Source organism: Leptonychotes weddellii, chromosome 6 (genome assembly GCF_054177405.1).
Source record: "Leptonychotes weddellii isolate Sample4059 chromosome 6, ASM5417740v2, whole genome shotgun sequence".
Taxonomy (NCBI): domain Eukaryota; kingdom Metazoa; phylum Chordata; class Mammalia; order Carnivora; family Phocidae; genus Leptonychotes; species Leptonychotes weddellii.
Window position 1 is genome coordinate 92,878,434 of NC_138374.1, and position 19,002 is coordinate 92,897,435.

At 36.4% G+C, this 19,002-nt stretch overlaps 1 protein-coding gene across 6 annotated transcripts in view; it reads right to left on the reverse strand.

Moving 5' to 3' along the window:
* The window catches only part of COP1 (COP1 E3 ubiquitin ligase), a 240,103-nt gene that overhangs the window by 122,036 nt on the left and 99,065 nt on the right, over positions 1-19,002 (reverse strand). For all 6 annotated transcript variants that reach the window (XM_081824647.1, XM_031025015.2, XM_081824646.1 and 3 more), the window contains 2 exons: positions 15,645-15,759; positions 10,144-10,279 (listed from right to left, as the gene is read on the reverse strand). In XM_081824647.1, coding sequence (XP_081680773.1) covers positions 10,144-10,279; positions 15,645-15,759 — 251 coding nt within the window. The remainder of the gene's footprint in view (positions 1-10,143; positions 10,280-15,644; positions 15,760-19,002) is intronic.

Genomic DNA, 19,002 nt, shown 5'->3' on the forward strand with positions numbered 1-19,002 from the left:
AAATAGACTCCAAATGGTTGAAAGACCTAAATGTGAGACAGGAGTCCATCAAAATCCTAGAGGAGAACACAGGCAGCAATCTCTTCGACCTCAGCCGCAGCAACTTCTTCCTAGAAACATCGCCAAAGGCAAGGGAAGCAAGGGCAAAAATGAACTACTGGGACTTCATCAAGATATAAAGCTTTTGCACAGCAAAGGAAACAGTCAACAAAACCAAAAGACGACCGACAGAATGGGAGAAGATATTTGCAAATGACATAACAGATAAAGGGCTAGTATCCAAAATCTATAAAGAACTTATCAAATTCAACACCCAAAGAATAAATGATCCAATCAAGAAATGGGCAGAAGGCATGAACAGACATTTTTCCAAAGAAGACATCCAATGGCCAAAAGACACATGAATAAGTGCTCAACATCACTCCGCATCAGGGAAATTCAAATCAAAACCTCAATGAGATATCACCTCACACCAGTCAGAATGGCTAAAATTAACAAGTCAGGAAATGACAGATGTTGGCGAGAATGCAGAGAAAGGTGAACCCTCCTACATTTGGTGGGAATGCAAGCTGGTGCAGCCACTCTGGAAAACAGTATGGAGGTTCCTCAAAAAGTTGAAAATAGAGCTACCGTACAACCCAGCAATTGCACTACTGGGTATTTACCCCAAAGATACAAATGTAGGGATCCGAAGGGGTACATGCACACAGATGTTTATAGCAGCAATGTCCACAACAGCCAAACTATGGAAAGAGACAAGCTGTCCCTCAATAGATGAATGGATAAAGAAGATGTGGTGTATATATACAATGGAATATTATGCAGCCATCAAAAAAACAAAACAAAACAAAACAAAAACCACGAAATCTTGCCATTTGCAATGACATGGATAGAACTAGAAGGTATTATGCTAAGTGAAATAAGTCAATCAGAGAAAGACATGTATCATATGATCTCACTGATATGAGGAATTCTTAATCTCAGGAAACAAACTGAGGGTTGCTGGAGTGGTGGGGGTGGGTGGGATGGTGTGGCTGGGTGATAGACACTGGGGAGTGTATGTGCTATGGTTAGTGCTGTGAATTGTGTAAGAATGATGAATCACAGATCTGTACCTCTGAAACAAATAAGATATTATATGTTTAAAAAAAAAAAAGATAATAGGAAGGGAAAAATGAAGGGCGGGGGGGAGACTGGAGGGGGAGATGAACCATGAGAGACTATGGACTCTGAGAAACAAACTATGGGTTCTAGAGGGGAAGGGGTGGGGGGGATGGGTTAGCCTGGTGATGGGTATTAAAGAGGGCACATATTGAATGGAGCACTGGGTGTTATATGCAAACAATGAATCATGGAACACTACATCAAAAATAATGATGTAATGTAAGGTGATTAACATAATAAAATAAACCTAAAAAAAATAATAAAAATAAAAATAAATAAAACATTAGGCCTGAGCAAAATTCTGGAAGCAAATTATTTTCTCTGTACTCCCAAATCCTGACATTTCTCGTTGATCCCAGATAGCCCAATAACTTGTAGGATGATAACAAAAAATCTTCTGAAAAAAAGAAAAGGTTCATTAGCAGTCCAAAAGATTCATAGGGGCGCCTGGGTGGCTCAGTGGGTTAAGTGTACGACTCGATTTTAGCTCAGGGCTTGAACTCAGGGTCTTGAGTTAGAGCCCTAAGATGGGCTCTATGCTGGGGCCCAGTACGGAGCCTACTTAAAACAAAACAAAACAAACAAAATAACTTGTTTAAAAAATAAAATAAAATAAGTCATAATTTTTCCTTCGAAAACAAATCATTTGATTACCTGGACATGTTTTTAAATACAAATTAAAAAGTCACAGCACTCTACAATACAGAATCAGTACTGGCTGTCATTAAAAATTGAGGGGCGCCTGGGTGGCTCAGTCATTAAGCATCTGCCTTCGGCTCAGGTCATGATGTCAGGGTCCTGGGATCGAGCCCCGCATCGGGCTCCCTGCTTGGCGGGAGGCCTGCTTCTCCCTCTCCCACTCCCCCTGCTTGTGTTCCCTCTCTCGCTGTGTCTCTGTCAAATGAATAAATCTTTAAAAAAAAAAAAAATTGAAATTTAGGAAAAACAATTATTATAACTGGCTACTACAAAAATAAATGTTGAACATGAATAGTTTCAAGCTATGGCAAGAGTGGCATTTTAATAGAATATCTACATCAAATTAAAAACATGGTCATTATTAAGGGCAAATCAGACAAGAAAGTAATAGGGATACCAAGTATCACACACTCAAAAGAGGTGTGCCTGGGTAGCTCAGCTGGTTGAATGTCCGACTCTTGATTTCAGCTCCGGTCATGATCTCAGGGTTATGGAATCAAGCCTTATTCAGGCTCTGTGCTCAGCGGGTAGTCTGCTAGAGATTCTCTGCCACTCCCTATGCTCCTTCCCCACTTAAAATAAATAAATAACATCTTAAAAAAAAAAGAAAGCAAGCAACTCAAAAGAATTTATTCCTTTTATTCTTTTGGGTGTCTCAAAAATGGTGTTTCAACAGGTCCTGAAGGGAATAACGGAAGAGCAGAACTCAGAAGCCACAATGTCTCAGTTCAAATCTTAATTCTATCATTCACTAGCATTGTGTTGAACTAGGACAAGTTAGATAATTTCTCTCTACCACAATTCCTCATCTGTACAATGGGATTGGCCACAATGCCTTATTCCAGAGGTTTGATATAAAGATTAAATGAGTTAGTGAATACTTACAGTATCTTGTAAGGTACTTACAAAGGTATCTTTAAAAGTAATCAAATAATCAAACACTACATTACCAATGTAGCGACTGATCTAGCAGCAGCAATGCCACAATACATAACCATTTTCTTCTTATAAATTTACTAATGCCTGCTGCAATTCTACTTAAAAATTTCAGAAACCATGAGCAAAAATGTTAATATAACCTCTAACCTACAGGTGGAATGTAGAACAATTTTAACTATAACAACCTACGTATGTAAAATTCAAATCAGGAATTGAAGAAACAGCTACTGCTAAGTATTCAGTAAGTTCAAACAATACAATTTCAAAAAATTCCTCTCTGATGGCCAATAGGTATTTAAGAAAATATGCAAAATGTGACATCATTGTTATGTGTAAGATGAGTTTCTATCCTTTCCATTACTTGCTGTTGTTAACCTAGGACCATCTAGTATTCATGAGCATGAACTTCTCTATTAGCTACTAATTTCCATAAGCCATTTATTTCCGTATCTAGTCCACTAATAGTTGAGATACTGTCAAAGTAAACAAATGCTGCCACCTTGTGGAATTATAAGTATGTTGGTATTAAATAACCCAACACGATCCATATGCTAAAGGAAAACTTTTTTTTTCCTGAAGATTTTATTTATTTATTTGACAGAGAGAGACACAATGAGAGAGGGAACACAAGCAGGGGGAGTGGGAGAGGGAGAAGCAGACTCCCGCTGAGCAGGGAGCCCAATGCAGGGCTTGATCCCAAGACCATGGGATCATGACCTGAGCCAAAGGCAGACACTTAGTGACTGAGCCACCCAGGCACCCTGCAAAAGGAAAACTTTAAAACCAAGTTTCTTTTTCTCTCAGTGAGATTCTCAATGCAGTGAATTACCAACACTAGATATATTTCATGCAATTTTACAGTAAGAACAATTTCTTCTACAATGTAATGAAATATTGCAACATTATTAAATAATGCAAATTCAACATTATTTGTCATTTTTAATCTCTTTATCTCTTTTCCAAAAGAAGTTCTTCATCAAAATTTCCTATTTTGAGAGGAATTAAAAGCCTTTAAAGTGAATTTATTATCAAAGATCTGTGTGAGTATGAGAAAGTAGGAAAAGCAAAAAAATCACCAGGGCTGTGAAACTTGCTAAGTCTCTCTGAATACTATTTTCATTGTTGCTACCTACTAGTCTTCATCTATCCTGTCTTATATTATAAACCTTCAAAATTAAAATTTTTTTTTCAGAAATGTTAGTTCAATGTCAATAAAAGAACGATGTTAAGACGGCAAGATGAAACAACTAAAGGTATCTTTTAAAATTTTAATTAAAGTATTTTAATAAAACCAATCTCACTCAAAAAAAAAAAAAAGATTTATTCCAGAGAAAGAGCAAGCAAGAGAGCGGGGAGGGGGGACCAATAGCCTCAAGCTGACTCCAAAGGGTGCGGGAGTCTGACACCCAACCAACTGCACTACCCAGTTGCCCCTAATCTCACTTTCATTAAGTGGTATTCCCAAACTGAAATCTTATTGAAGTCTTCAGTAAACTTCTGCCTCAGAATACACAGTGCTCTTACATAAATGTCTCTGTAAGATCAAGACTTAATACTCCTGAAAACAATATTACACTATGTGTTAACCAACTAGAATTCAAACAAACTTGGGGCGGGGAGGGGGGGGCACTTAATAGCGTTAAGAAAAAAAACCTGCCCGGGATTATATTAAAATCAAGCTAAAATGGCTTTCAAAAATGATGGGAAAAAATGGCTCTTATTCTTTTTTGAATCCTAGAGATGTATAACCAATTCTACATTGCCTAACTAGAAATGCTGCTTTTGTAATATAAAGTTAAGATGGAAATTTTTACTTTGCTTTTGGATTTTTGTTCATTTTTTTAATGGAAAAGAAAATACAATGCAGGATTAATTTACAATGATAAGGGACATTAATCTATATTACAGTAGAACTATAATCTGCATTACATTTTAGTTGAGTAGAATCACATAATTATAGGTAAATATATACATCAGGTCATTATTATAAACTTCCATTGTTATTTGTGTTGTTTCATATTCAAGCTACATTTCTCAAGCTTTTAAAACCATATATTATACATTCCTACACTAGTTAAGAATTTAATAAGAATTTAAGGGGCGCCTGTGTGGCTCAGTCAGTTAAGCGTCCAACTCTTGTTTTCAGTTCAGGTCATGATCTCAGGGTTGGGATCAAGACATGGGATCAAGCCCCATGTCAGGCTCCTCACTGGGTGTGGAGGCTGCTTGGGATTTTCTCTCTCCCTCTGCACCTCACCACCCCCAACTTCTGCACAAGCACATGGTGCTGTCTCTCAAAAAAAATTAAAAAATTAAGTAATAGTGTTGCACTGTTACTCCAAGCTAAAGTGTTTCAATAACTTTCTTACATTGCCTCTATAAAGGCACTGAAATAATACTAAGAGCTTTCCTAAATCCAACCATCGTATCTGGCCTGTTCATGATTGTACTCTTAGCCTAGCCCACATTAGGGAGTCAATTAATTTTTGTTATATAAATTTAATCACTCATTAAATTAAATAAGCCCCACAGTGTACTGCATTTTCAAGTTTTAATCACTCCAGTGCTTGATAAGGAAAACTCACATTACCCAACACATAGAAAAAAAATGAATGCATGAATTCTTGTCTTACTCATACTGAGCTAAACCAGCTGGAATACAATAAAAGGTTTACTGCAAGTTTCTTTAGCTATCAGCTTAAATTCCAAGATCAATATTCTTATATGTTAATAAAAATCTTCATCATGCAAATGGAAAACCATACATAGTAATGTATTGGACAAGTTAAAAATTGCCAAATTCCTGATCTGCATGAAAACATCTTTTTATGGTTTCTTAATTATATCTAGGAGATTTTGAACATAAACAAGCAATGTGATGATACCAAGGGATTACTGGTAATTGTGTTACATATGATACAGCCCTGTGGTTTATGATGTTCGTATTTACGTTCTTGAGGATATAAGGATGAAATGACATAGCATCTGAAATTTGCCTCAAAATATTAAGCAGGGGCACCTGGGTGGCTCAGTCAGTTAAGCATCTGCTTTCAGCTCAGATCATGATCCCAGGGTCCTGGAATTGAGCCCCACTGAGGGCTCCCCAGTCAGCGGGGAGTCTGCTTGCCCCTCTCCTCCCCGCTTGTGCTCTATCGCTGTCTCTCTCTCTCTCTTTCAAATATATAAATAAAATCTTAAAAAAGAAATACGTAAGCAAAGAAAGAATGAAAAGTATAAAAGAAGGGGCGCCTGGGTGGCTTAGTCGTTAAGCATCTGCCTTTGGCTCCGGTCATAGTCCCAGGGTCCAGGGATCGAGCTCTACATCAGGCTCCCTGCTCCATGGGAGGCCTGCTTCTCCCTCTTCCCTCCCCCTGCTTGTGTTCCCTCTCTCGCTGTCTCTCTCTCTCTCTCTGTCAAATAAATAAATAAAATATTTTTTAAAAAAAAAAGTATAAAAGAAGCAAGGATAGCAAAATCTGGATCATGCTGAATCTGGAAGATGGCTATATGAGGGATTATTATTCCATTCTCTCTATTTTTATGTGTATTAGAAATTTTTATTAAAAATTTTTAAAGAATAGTCATCAAGATAATGAAGATAAAAATAACAAAAAGATAACTAGAAAGTCCCAATATCTGAAAACTATTAAGATATGTCTCAATAATCCATGAGTCGAAAAAAAAAATCAAATTTGAAACTTAAGTTTCTTGAACTGAACGAAAATGAAAATCCTATTTTCAATGCAATAACAATGAATAGTCATAAAATTATGGAAACATCTCCACTTACAGCAGCATCAAAAAAATATTTAGGAATTAATCAAAAGTGAAAGATGTGTGCAAGGAAAACTACAAAAAATTGCTGAAAAAAATTAAAGAAGACAGAAATAAATGGAGATACATCTCATGTCCATGGATCAGAAGACTGAATATTGTTAAGATGTCAATATTACCCAAAGCAATCTGGAGATTCAATACAATCCCTGTCAAAATCCCAATGACATTTTCTGCAGAAATAGAAAAAACAATCTTGAAAAAGAACAGAGCTAAAAGACTCACACTTCCTGATTTCAAAATTTACTACAAAGCTATAATAAAACAGTATGTTGGAGCACTTGGGTGGCTCAGTCTGTTAAGACTCTGACTCTTGATTTTGGTTCAGGTCATGATCTCAGGGTCACAAAATTAGAGTCCGGTGTTGGGCTCCATGCTGGGTGTGGAACCTACTTAAGATTCTCTCTCTCCCTCTGTCTCTGCCCCCCAGCCCTCACTCTCTCGCTCTCTCTCTTAAAAAAAGTGTGGTAGTGGCATAAAAATAGCTATACAGGCCAACGAAGCAGAGAGGAGAAACAGAAATAAACCCTTCCACGTATATATATATGGTCAAATGACCTTTGACAAGAGTGGCAATACCATTCAATAAGGAACGGAGTTTTTCAAGAAATGATGCTGGGGATACTGCATAATCACATAAAAAAAAGAATGAAGCTGGACCCTTACCTAAAACCATACACAAAAATTAACTCAAAATGGATCAGAAAGTTAAATCTAAAACACAAAACTACAAAACTCTTTTCATGACTTCAGATTTGATAATGATTTCTGGGATATGACATCAAAAGCACAGGCAACAAAAGAAAAATAGACAAATTAGATGTCGTGTAAATTATAAAATTCTGTGACTCAATAGACAGTATCAATGTAAAAAGACAACCCACAGAATTAGAGGAAATATGTACATATCTGATAAGAGATTAATATGCAGAATATATAGAGAACTACTGAAACACAACAACAACAAAATTCAAAACTGGGCAAAGACTTCAGTAGAAATTTCTATAAAACAAATGGCCAATAAGCAAAGGAAACAATGCACAACATCACAAGTCATTAGGGAAATGCAAAGCAAATCTAAGAGCTACCACACCTCACATCTGTTAGGATGGTGACTATAAAAAACGGAAAATAACAAGTGCTGGCAAGAATGCGGAGAAACTGGAAGCCTTATGCACTGCTGGTGGGATCATAAAATGGCACAGCCACTGTGGAAAACAGTATGGCAGCTCCTCAAAAAATTAGAAATAGAATTACCATATAATCCAGCAATGCCATATCTGGGGATATACCTAAAAGAACTGAAAATAAGGTCTTGAAGAGGTAGCTATTCACCCATGTTCATAGCAGTATTATTCACAACAGTTAAAAAACATGGAAGCAAACTGAGGGCTCTAGAGGGGAGGGGGGTGGGGGGATGGGTTAGCCTGGTGATGGGTATTAAAGAGGGCACGTACTGAATGGAGCACTGGGGGTTATATGCAAACAATGAATCATGGAACACTACATCAAAAACTAATGATGTAATGTATGGTGATTAACATAATAAAAAAGAAAAAAGAAAAAAAGAACATGGAAGCAACATATGTGTCCATCAACAGACAAACAGATAAGCAAAATGTGGCATATACATACATACAATGGAGTGTAATTCAGCCTTAAAACGTAGTAAAATTCTGATATATGCTACAACATGGACAAAAACTGACAACATTTTGCTAAGTGAAATAAGCCAGTCACAAAAAAACAAATACTGTATAATTTCACTTAAATGAGTTACTCGGAGTAGTCAAAATAATAGAGAAATAAAGTAGAAGGGTGGTTGCCAGTATTCGGGGAAGATGGGAACGAAGAGTTACTGTTTAACGGATACTGATTTTCAGTTTTACAAGATGTCAAATATTAAAACAATGGATACTAGTGACACTTGCACAATATTATGAAGGTATTTATTAAATACCACTGAATAGCACACTCGTTAAGATAGTGTATTTTATGTTACATGTATTTTATCACAATAAAAATAAAATTTGGAAAAAAGAAAAAATGCCACATCAAAAATTCATGGGATGCAGTTAATTCAGGGCATGGAGCACAAATTATATTACAGAAGCAAATTTTCAACTCAATCACTTTAGTTTCTACCTTAAGAAACAACAAAGGTAAGAGGCAAATTAAATCTAAAGAAAGCAGGAAAAAAAGAAATAATAAAGTTAAGAGCAGAAATCAATGAAACAGAAAAATATAGAATATCAATAAACTAAGAGCTATTTGAAAAGACAAATAAAATTGATAAACTTCTAAACCAGACTATTAAGGAAAAAAAAAAAAAACGGGAAACAAGTTTCCAATATCAGGAATGAGAAAGGGAACATCATTAGAGAATCTAAAGACATAAAAGGATAATAAAGGAATATTACAAACACATGAATGCCAATAAATTCAACAACCTAGGTGAAATGGGCAAATTTTTTTTTTTTTTTAAGATTTTATTTATTTATTTGACAGAGAGAAAGAGAGAACACAAGTAGGCAGAGCAGCAGGCAGAGGGAGAGGGAGAAGCAGACTCCCCACCGATCAGGGAGCCTGATGGGGGGCTCGATCCCAGGACCCTGGGATCAGGACCTGAGCCAAAGGCAGACATTTAACTGACTATGCCACCCAAGCGCCCTGGGCAATTCTTTTAAAGACACAAACTAAAAATAATGTTCAATCAAGAAAAAAAATCAATAACCTGATTAGTCTTACACTTCTTTCAAAAATTTAATTTATAGGGGCGTCTCGGTGGCTCAGTCATTAAGTATCTGCCTTCAGCTCAGGTCATGATCCCGGGATCCTGGGATCAAGCCCCGCATCAGGTTCCCTGCTCAGCGGAAAGCCTGCTTCTCCCTCTCCCACTCCCCCTGCTTGTGTTCCCTCTCTTGCTGTATCTCTCTCTGTCAAATAAATAAAATCTTTAAAAAAAAAAAAAAAAAGTTTAATTTATATTTAAAACTCTTCCCTCAAAGAAAACTCAAGGCCAAGATAGTTTCACTGGAGAATTCTACAAAATATATAAGGAAGAAATAATACCAATTCTTCACAAACTCTTCTAGAAAACTGAAGATGAGGGAGCCCTTACGAGAAGAGCATATACACCCTGTCACCAAAACCAGACAAAGACATTGTAAGAACACAAACTGCAACCCTAAGAGGTGAATACTATTAATCATTCCATTTTAAAGATGAAGACATTGAGGACTAAAGAGATTCAGGAACTTGACCAAGACCACAGAAATAAAAATTGGCAGGCAACCTGACTTCAGAACACAGGCTCTTTTTTTTTTTATTTCCTTATTTTTTTTTAATTTTATTTTATGTTATGTTAATCACCATACATTACATCATTAGTTTTTGATGTAGTGTTCCAGGCTCTTAACTAGAACAATGAAACTGCTTGTTAAATTCTAGATTAAATTCTAGATACTCTTGCAAAAGTAAATGTAAAGAGTGCTGCCCAATACTTACCTAGAGACTATGCTGGAACCATTATAGAGATCACTAGCATATGACAATGTAGCCAAAGGTCGTACTGAATTATATCGAGTAAACTTAGACAAGCATTCCTGAAATTCATCCAACTGGCTTGCAGTTCGACTATCATCTATATGAAGAAAACAAAATAAAATAAATTTTACTGCAATGTAAGTCAAAGAGCAGTATATACAGATTAAAAAATATATTCTAAATATAAACAATTCTTAAGTATTTAGAGAACACTAGCATGCACAAATTATTTAGCTGATCTCTCAGCTTTAATAAAAATTTCTTAGTGATTCACTGAAAGACACTGTCTCTTTCAACGCCAATAAAAACATACTGTAAACACTTTATTTTTTAAGCAATAATATCTTGGAAAACAAAAAAGTACCTCTGATCAAGAGAAATATAATCTTTTATTAAAACAAAAATCCCTTATCAATGGAGAAAATGAAGGTGGACAGGAGTATATACACTGAGTATATTCGTTATTTTGAAGGAACACGTTTACAGAGATACATCTGCAAGCCCACATTTATTTACTATCAAAACACAATTTATAACATAGATTAAGAAAGCAATTGCTTTTTAAGTAAAAAGAAAGTGAAATACTTGCTCACATTATACTCTGATGTTTCTCAAATCAATTATGAAAAGGGAGGAGAAAACTAATATATCAATTATTCTCAAAAATAAAATACTTCTACTCAAATGTCTTGGTGGACTAAGGAAAACATTAACTCCATCCACTAGAGCACTGCATAAATACTTTGAATAAAGTCCATTTCAGTAAACTATTCATAATTAAATTATGTGGAATTTAAATCACAAAACCATCTCATGAAAGATGGAATAAATACAGCTATCTATTCTCCAACCCAGAAACAAGACTACAGAGAAAGCATGAATAAAAAATCATTGCTTTTCAAAAATGCTTTAGGTTTGGACTTGTATTTTCCTTTACAAAGAAAGAAAAGTAAAACACCCAATTTAGTTAGCTTCCTAACTGAAATTTGAAGTAAGATTGTTACAACACTGTTTTCATACCTTCATTAGTTTTAGCTTATACACATACAAACACATACAACTTTTTCAAGGTAAACTTTCGTTATTTCCCCCCCACACACACTTTAAAGATTTATTTATTTGAGAGAGAAAGAAAGAAAGAGCGCACACAAGCAGGGGGTGGGAGAGAGAGAAAGCAGACTTCCCATGGAGCAGGGAACCCAACGTGGTGCTCCATTTCACGACCCCGAGATCATGACCTGAGCCAAAACCAAGAGTGGGACACTTAACCAAGTGAGCCCCGCAGTTGCCCCATGATTTCCCCTTCTTAAATGTCCTCTGAAAATAAGCGGGCATAATGAAATTTAGATATAAGAATCATTAAGTCTGAGGCGCCTGGGTGGTTCAGTTGGTTGAGCATCTGCTTTTGTCTCAGGTCATGATCCTGGAGTCCCGGGATCAAACCCCATGTCAGGCTTCCTGCTCAGTGGGGAGTCTGCTTCTCCCTCTGCTGCTTACCAGGCTCATGCTCTCTCTCTCTAATAAATAATAAATAAAATCTTAAAAAAAAAATCGTTAAGTCTACAGAGTTAAGGTACCAAGGATAGACAGTAAAGAATTGATTTAATTCATCTGGAGATACTAGGTTATCTTGAAGGTAACTACTGACATAAAGAAATTTATCTAAAAAAAAAAAAAAAAAAGAAATTTATCTAACACTACTATGGCAAAAAAACAATTACTAGTCTCTGATACTAAGCTTCTGTCTCCGATATTTTACATTTTAAAGATTTAAACACTAAAATGGCAAATTCATCTAACAACCTATATCAAAGGTTCCAATTTTATACTGTTTCCATTCTAAAAACAGCAAAAAACAAACCCAATTAGCATGTACTGTCATAATGTTACTTAAATAATGTTCCTGCTCCACAAAAATTCTTCTCAGTAAATTCAACAAATTGGAAATAAAACATGGGTTACTGCAGTAAAACAAAATCAACTGTACTACAAAGTGGTTTGAATGTAACAACTACTTGGTTCTTTTTATATATAATCTTTTTTTTTTTTTTTAAAAGATTTTATTTATTTATTTGACAGAGAGAAACACAGTGAGAGAGGGAACACAAGCAGGGGGAGTGGGAGAGGGAGAAGCAGGCTCCCTGCTGAGCAGAGAGCCCGATGTGGGGCTCGATCCCAGGACCCTGGGATCATGACCTGAGCCGAAGGCAGACGCTTAACGACTGAGCCACCCAGGCGCCCCTATATATAATCTTATTAACTCTGAGTATTTAATATAATAAATAGTGACTGGAAAGACACCTTAGATATTTGTTTAAATACTAATTTAATGTAAATCTATTCTTTCATATTTTGACACCAATCCCTAAGTATAAAAAATTTACAAGCATTCAAGAATGTATATTCTGCTTAAGTCCATAATCTTTTCCTGGGTAGCTAAACTTCTGGGGCCATCACACCTACTGATTAACATCTACTTCCAAAAGAAGTTATAAAGAAAACACTAAAAATAATTATTTTAGTATCTGAAAGTATAGGCATTTGATTTTTATCTGGTTATGAAAAGGTAGGATTTTGTATGCTTGGTAGGTTTATGGTCAATAATCATACATATCTGCTAGCGTATTACTTTTCCTATTCCAATTACAGATTAGTTTGTGAAAGTGTGTTCAGCATCTTTTCCTCTCTTCTAATGCTTTATAATTTACCTTCTCTTCCAATTACAACTAAGAGTCCAGGGCATTAATCTCTTAATCTTCATCTCTCATTTCCAGAGTTGAAAATTGGAAGTCAGAAAGACGGGATGGATTTTCATTTAAAAATATACAGAAGGAAAAACAAACACTATGTACTCCATTACATAGAAGTTAAAATTTCCTCTTCATAGTCAAGGACACTAGGAGGAACTTCATATTCAGCAATACGGTTAAGTATAGTCAATGTGTAAATTAAGTAAGATAAACTTGAGACTCCTAAAAACTAAGGACAACATGTTTTAAATACAATAGAACCATGCCCATAAAAATGAAAATCTAATCTTCCTCCTGTTTTTAATTTATTCTACCTTCCAGTAATCTTATATCCCCAAAATAAACTGGTCTGTGACTACACCTTTACTATGCCACAGCAATGCCACGCTGCTAGTTACTTAAAAACTATTCCCCAACCTCTCTTTCCTACCTCTCTTTTTCTTTTAAATGTCTGCCATTTGCCTATGGATGTATTTCAACAATGTACCAACAAATAACATCTAACAGCGTTAATATGAACCTTCTGCCAATCAGTTTGTAAATATCAAACCATTTTCAATTTCACAGCTTCCTATTGCACTTTATAGACTATTACAGAGGCTCAAAAAGGGGTTCAATTCCCAGGCAATACAATGAAAGTTTCCCATCTTATAAAAACTGTTGATCGTTAATTGCATACACATTTATAAACAAAGCTTGGTTCCCACCTAGAATTCACAGGAAAAATGGTATGTAAATCTTCTTTTTCTTCCACCACCTATCCTAAGGCAAATTTGTCCAAAGGTCCTAAGCAATGTGTATATTTTTTCTTTCCCTTCAAATTTTTATTTAAATTCTAGTCAGTCAGCACACAGTGCAATATTGGTCTCACGAGTAGAAATCAGTGATTCATCACTTACATACAACACCCAATGCTCATCATAAGAAGTGCCCTCCTTAATACCCATCACCTATCTAGCCCATCGCCTACCCACCTCCCTCCATCATCCCTCAGTTTATTCTCTCTCTCTTCTGGTTTGTTTTCTCTTTTTACCCCTGCTCCCATATGTTCTTCTGAGTTGTTTCTTAAATTCCACATATGAGTGAAATCATATGGTAGTTGCCTTTCTCTGACTTATTTCACTTAGCATAATACACTCTAGCTGCATCCACATCATTGTGCATGCCAAGATTTCATTCTAATTGATGGCTAATATTTCACTGTGAATATATACCACATCTTCTTTATCCATTCATCACTCAATGGACATCTAGGCTCTTTCCATAGTTTGGCTATTGTTAATTATGCTGCTATAAACATCAGGATATATATACCCCTTTGAATCTGTGTTTTTGTTATCCTTTGAATAAATATCTAGTAGTACAACCGCTAGATCACAGGGTAGTTCTATTTTTAACATTTTGAGAAACCTCCATAATGTTTTCCAGAGATGCTACAACAGTTTGCATTCCCACCAAGGTGCAAGAGGGTTCCCCTTTCTCCACATCCTCACCAACACCCATTGTTTCCTGTGTTCTTAATTTTAAAAATGTGTAGATTTTAATACAAACATGCCTATTCAAGAGAAAACTAAGGCCAAATTTTTAACAACTAATAAAATATCACACATTTTTTTCCTGGGTGGTCCTCGTTTTGAGCAGGCGTATTACTAATGACATGAGTTAACTGAGCACCTAATTTATATTTTATAGATATATCACCTATAAATCCTAAAAAACAAAACAAAACATAGGGTTGGTATTAATGTCCCTACTTCATTGGTGAGCAAAGACACTGAGAAAGTTACAACTCAAGGGGCAGAACTACAGTAATGCAATGAAAATATCCTATCATATCCATGACGTTGCATAAGTTATTTCCTCTATTTTGAAGATGTTTCTAATTACCTTATTTAGTTAATGAATTCTAGCCTTGACTAAATACAATCCTCTAAAATCCCTACAGTGATCATTCCCTTACATTTCCCCATTTTCAACTTGGTGTGGATTTTTCATTCCCGGCTGTATTAGTGGATATTCTTCTCTATTCCCCTAACACACTTATACAACATATAATATCACGTAGAATTATTTACCTGTTGCTTTGCCCCACTGAATTTACAATACTCCCTGACAACAGAAATCAGTTCTTTCATCTTTTTATTCTTAGCACAAAGGACAGTGCTTAAAACTTAATAAATGTTTAATATTTCATAATAAGAGGGAATTGAATGGAACTTATTTCTCGTAGCAACATACTCATGGTTGATTTTTTTTTAACTTTATATAGCTCACTACACAAAGATTAAAAATCCCCAAATAGAGGGGAAAAAAAACAAAAATAGCTATGGGCAACAAATGTTCTTCAATATCTTGGGGCGCCTGGGTGGCTCAGTCGTTAAGTGTCTGCCTTCGGCTCAGGTCATGATCCCAGGGTCCTGGGATCGAGCCCCGCATAGGGCTCCCTGCTCAGCCAGGAGCCTGCTTCTCCCTCTTCCACTCCCCCTGCTTGTGTTCCCTCTCTAGCTGTCTCTCTCTCTGTGTCAAATAAATAAATCTTTAAAAAAAAATGTTCTTCAATATCTCTAAGAACCTCCATAACATTCTGGTAGAATATGTTGAAAATACACACTTTTGTTTTATAAATAGGACTTTATATAAATCCAGCATAAGAAACTAGAAATGGATCTGACATATGAACTTGATTTATTTTAAGAAGTCTGGAATACGTACCTGAAATTCGAGACATCCTTGTAGAAAAGTAACATTGCTCTAAATCTTCAAAATGAGCAGTGAGTCGTTTTCTTCTTGATGCTAATGTGCTGTTATACCAAGGCTGTTTCTTTGTCTAAAGTAGTAACATAAGAAAAGACACTTGTAACTAAGAACAAATGATAGTCTTTTTCTGCACAGAATACCTAAATGATTGCATATTCAAAATATCAACATATTAAAATAACTAAAAATGGTAAATACTCATAGTTCTTAGACCATATTTTTCAATTTTTATTTTAAAATGCAAATAAGCTCAGGGTTTGCAGGGCCAGGGGCAGGAGTTTGGGTCCAGGTCCTGCCCCTGAGCCCAAGCCTCCTGGGGAAGCCTGCTTGTACTATGTAAGGGAGGGGGGAAATCTATCAACATACCTCAGGTTGCAGGGAGGCGCATAGGTGGGGGAGGGGCTGGGTGGACCAAAGGCCAGAGGGGAGGGGCTTCTGGAGATGGAGAAAGGCCTGAGGATGGGGCCAGTTGGGGGAGGAGGAGGAAGCAACCTGGTGGGGCCAAGTGCTAAGTCCCAGCTGAGCTAGGCCCTGGTTGGTACAATATGGTTTGCTATAAAACTCTAATCTTCCAGCCAAAAAAATAAATTAATTAAAATAAATAAAATATGCAAATAGGCTCTCAAGGCCAATTTTATAAGAATGAAATAAGAACCTTCTTTCAACTCTCCAAATTAAGATAGAATCGGGGCGCCTGGGTGGCTCAGTTGTTGAGCGTCTGCCTTCAGCTCAGGTCATGTTCCCGGGGTCCTGGGATGGAGCCCTGCATCGGGCTCCCTGATCAGCAGGAGGCCTGCCTCTCCCTCTCCCACTCCCCCTGCTTGTGTTCCCTCTCTCGCTGTGTCTCTGTCAAATAAATAAATAAAATCTTTAAAAAATAATAAAAAAATAAATTAAGATAGGATCCTTTATAACTACCATGCTAAATTTTAGAATTTTGAGAATTTTAATATGCAGAAATTGTTAGAAAACAATGTTCAAAAGAAAACTAATTACTTTTTCATCATCCTTATATTGCAACCCTGTACTCTTTGAATAAGAGAAATTATCCTTGATTGACAGAATATATATTTAAGTTAATACTGATTACTAAATTAAGGGGCAGTAATATGTAATATGAATGTACTAGTCTACCATATACATTAGAAGATCAGAATAACTAAATCACATATATATAAAGCCAGCAAACCCGAAATATATTGGCATATAAATCTATTTTAAAAAAATCTATGGTCCTCAATACATAATATTGCCTACACCATTTTAAATGAAAGGATAAGACAATTCTTCCCACAAATGGTTATTTTTCTATTATGCTTGAGGCCCACAGACACAGAGATGAGACAGATGACGAGAGCTTGAGATGACACAAGTTCATCGTAAGTATACGATAACTGCAAATGTATTTAAGTAAGAAATATTAAGGCACTACCTTGAATAAAACACTCTAAAGTGAACCCCTGCTAAAACTAGGTGGTAGGTAAAAATCTTATTTTAAAGCAGTGCTTGAATCACAAGAAAGTAAGACAACTTCCGAAGATTTAACAGATATACAAGCAAATAAGAAGCTGAATTCAGAGAATTCAGAAAATATAATGGTGCAGAGGAGGGGAAAGACAAAGAGGACAATATTCATTTGGAGACAAATACCGACAAAAGAAAAAACACTAAAACTGAGAGAAACTGAAAAGAGAATTTGTGAACCGGAAAATAAATCTAAAGGAATTAACCAGAACTAAGGATAAAAAATAAAAAGGTAGAAAATCTGAAACAGAGGTTAAGAAGTATAAAAGTATAAGGTTGAAAATATGGGCACTTAGAGACCCAGAAAACTGTAAAAGACTGAAGAAGAAATATTTGAAGAATTCATGTTGACAATTTTACAGAACTGAAAACAGATATAAATACAAAGAAATTATTCCTATCAAGTAGGATAATTTAAAAGAAATCAATAATTAGACACAGTAAGGCAAAACTGTGTTTCTGTCCAAAAACAAAATGATTTTAAAATCAGACAAATAGGGGCGCCTGGGTGGCTCAGTCGTTAAGCATCTGCCTTCGGCTCAGGTCATGATCTCAGGGTCCTGGGATCGAGCCCCGCGTCGGGCTCCCTGCTCAGTGGGGAGCCTGCTTCTCCCTCTCCCACTCCCCCTGCTTGTGTTCCCTCTCTCGCTGTGTCTCTCTCTGTCAAATAAATAAATCTTTAAAAAAAATAAATAAATAAAATAAAATCAGACAAATAGGGGCACCTGGGTGGCTCATCCGGTTAAGTGCCTGACTCTTGATTTTGGTTCAGGTAATGATCTTGGGGTCAAGAGATGGCGCCTCAGGTTGGGCTCTGCACTCTATGGGGAGTCAGCTTGAGATGATCTTTCTCCTCCCTCTGCCCCTCCCCCCATCCGTGCACCCTCCTCTCGCTTTCTCCCAGTCTCTCTGTACCTCTCTGTCTCATAAATAAATCTTTATTTTTCCAAAGACCCCATCTATTTATTTGAGAGAGAGAGAGAGAGAGCTCAAGCACAAGCAGGGGAGAGGCAGAGAGAGAGAGAAATGGAGAAGCAGATTCTCCACAGAGCAGGGAATCTGACGTGGGACTCGATCCCAGGCCCCTGGGATCATGACCCAAGCCAAAGGCAGACACCTAACCAACTGAGCCACCCAGGTGCCCCTAAATAAATAAATCTTGAAAAAAAAAATCAGACAAACAGAAGAGATAACTCACCTGACAGGACCATCAAGAATAGCAAGAAAAGCAGCTAGGAAAAGGAACTCTGATTATCCTCAAAAAGTTGAAAGAAAACAACTCCAATCTAAAATTCAGATCCTGAAAAAACTATCCCACAATAAAACGAGCAATATTTTTTTCATGTGAATGAAAACAAGGAATATTGCCTATAAGCCATTAAAAAAAAAAAATGTGTGAAATTGTGTGCTTAAAAAATTCAGTAAACAGGGGTGCCTGGGTGGCTCCATCATTAAGCATCTGCCTTCGGCTCAGGTCATGATCCCAGGGTCCTGGGATCGAGCCCCACATCAGGCTCCCTGCTCGGCGGGAAGCCTGCTTCTCTCTCTACCACTCCCCCTGCTTGTGTTCCCTCTCTTACTGCATCTCCGTCAAATAAATAAATAAAATCTTAAAAAAAAAAAATTTTCAGTAAACAAACTGGAAGGCCTGAAGCACAAAATGAAAAGAAAACCTGTAATCAATAAGTAATTTTAAATACTGTTTGTAACATTAATTCTAACATCTAAATTATGGGGCTTAAGAACATGTCAGAATAAATACAACAAAAAACGGCATATAAATCAGAAG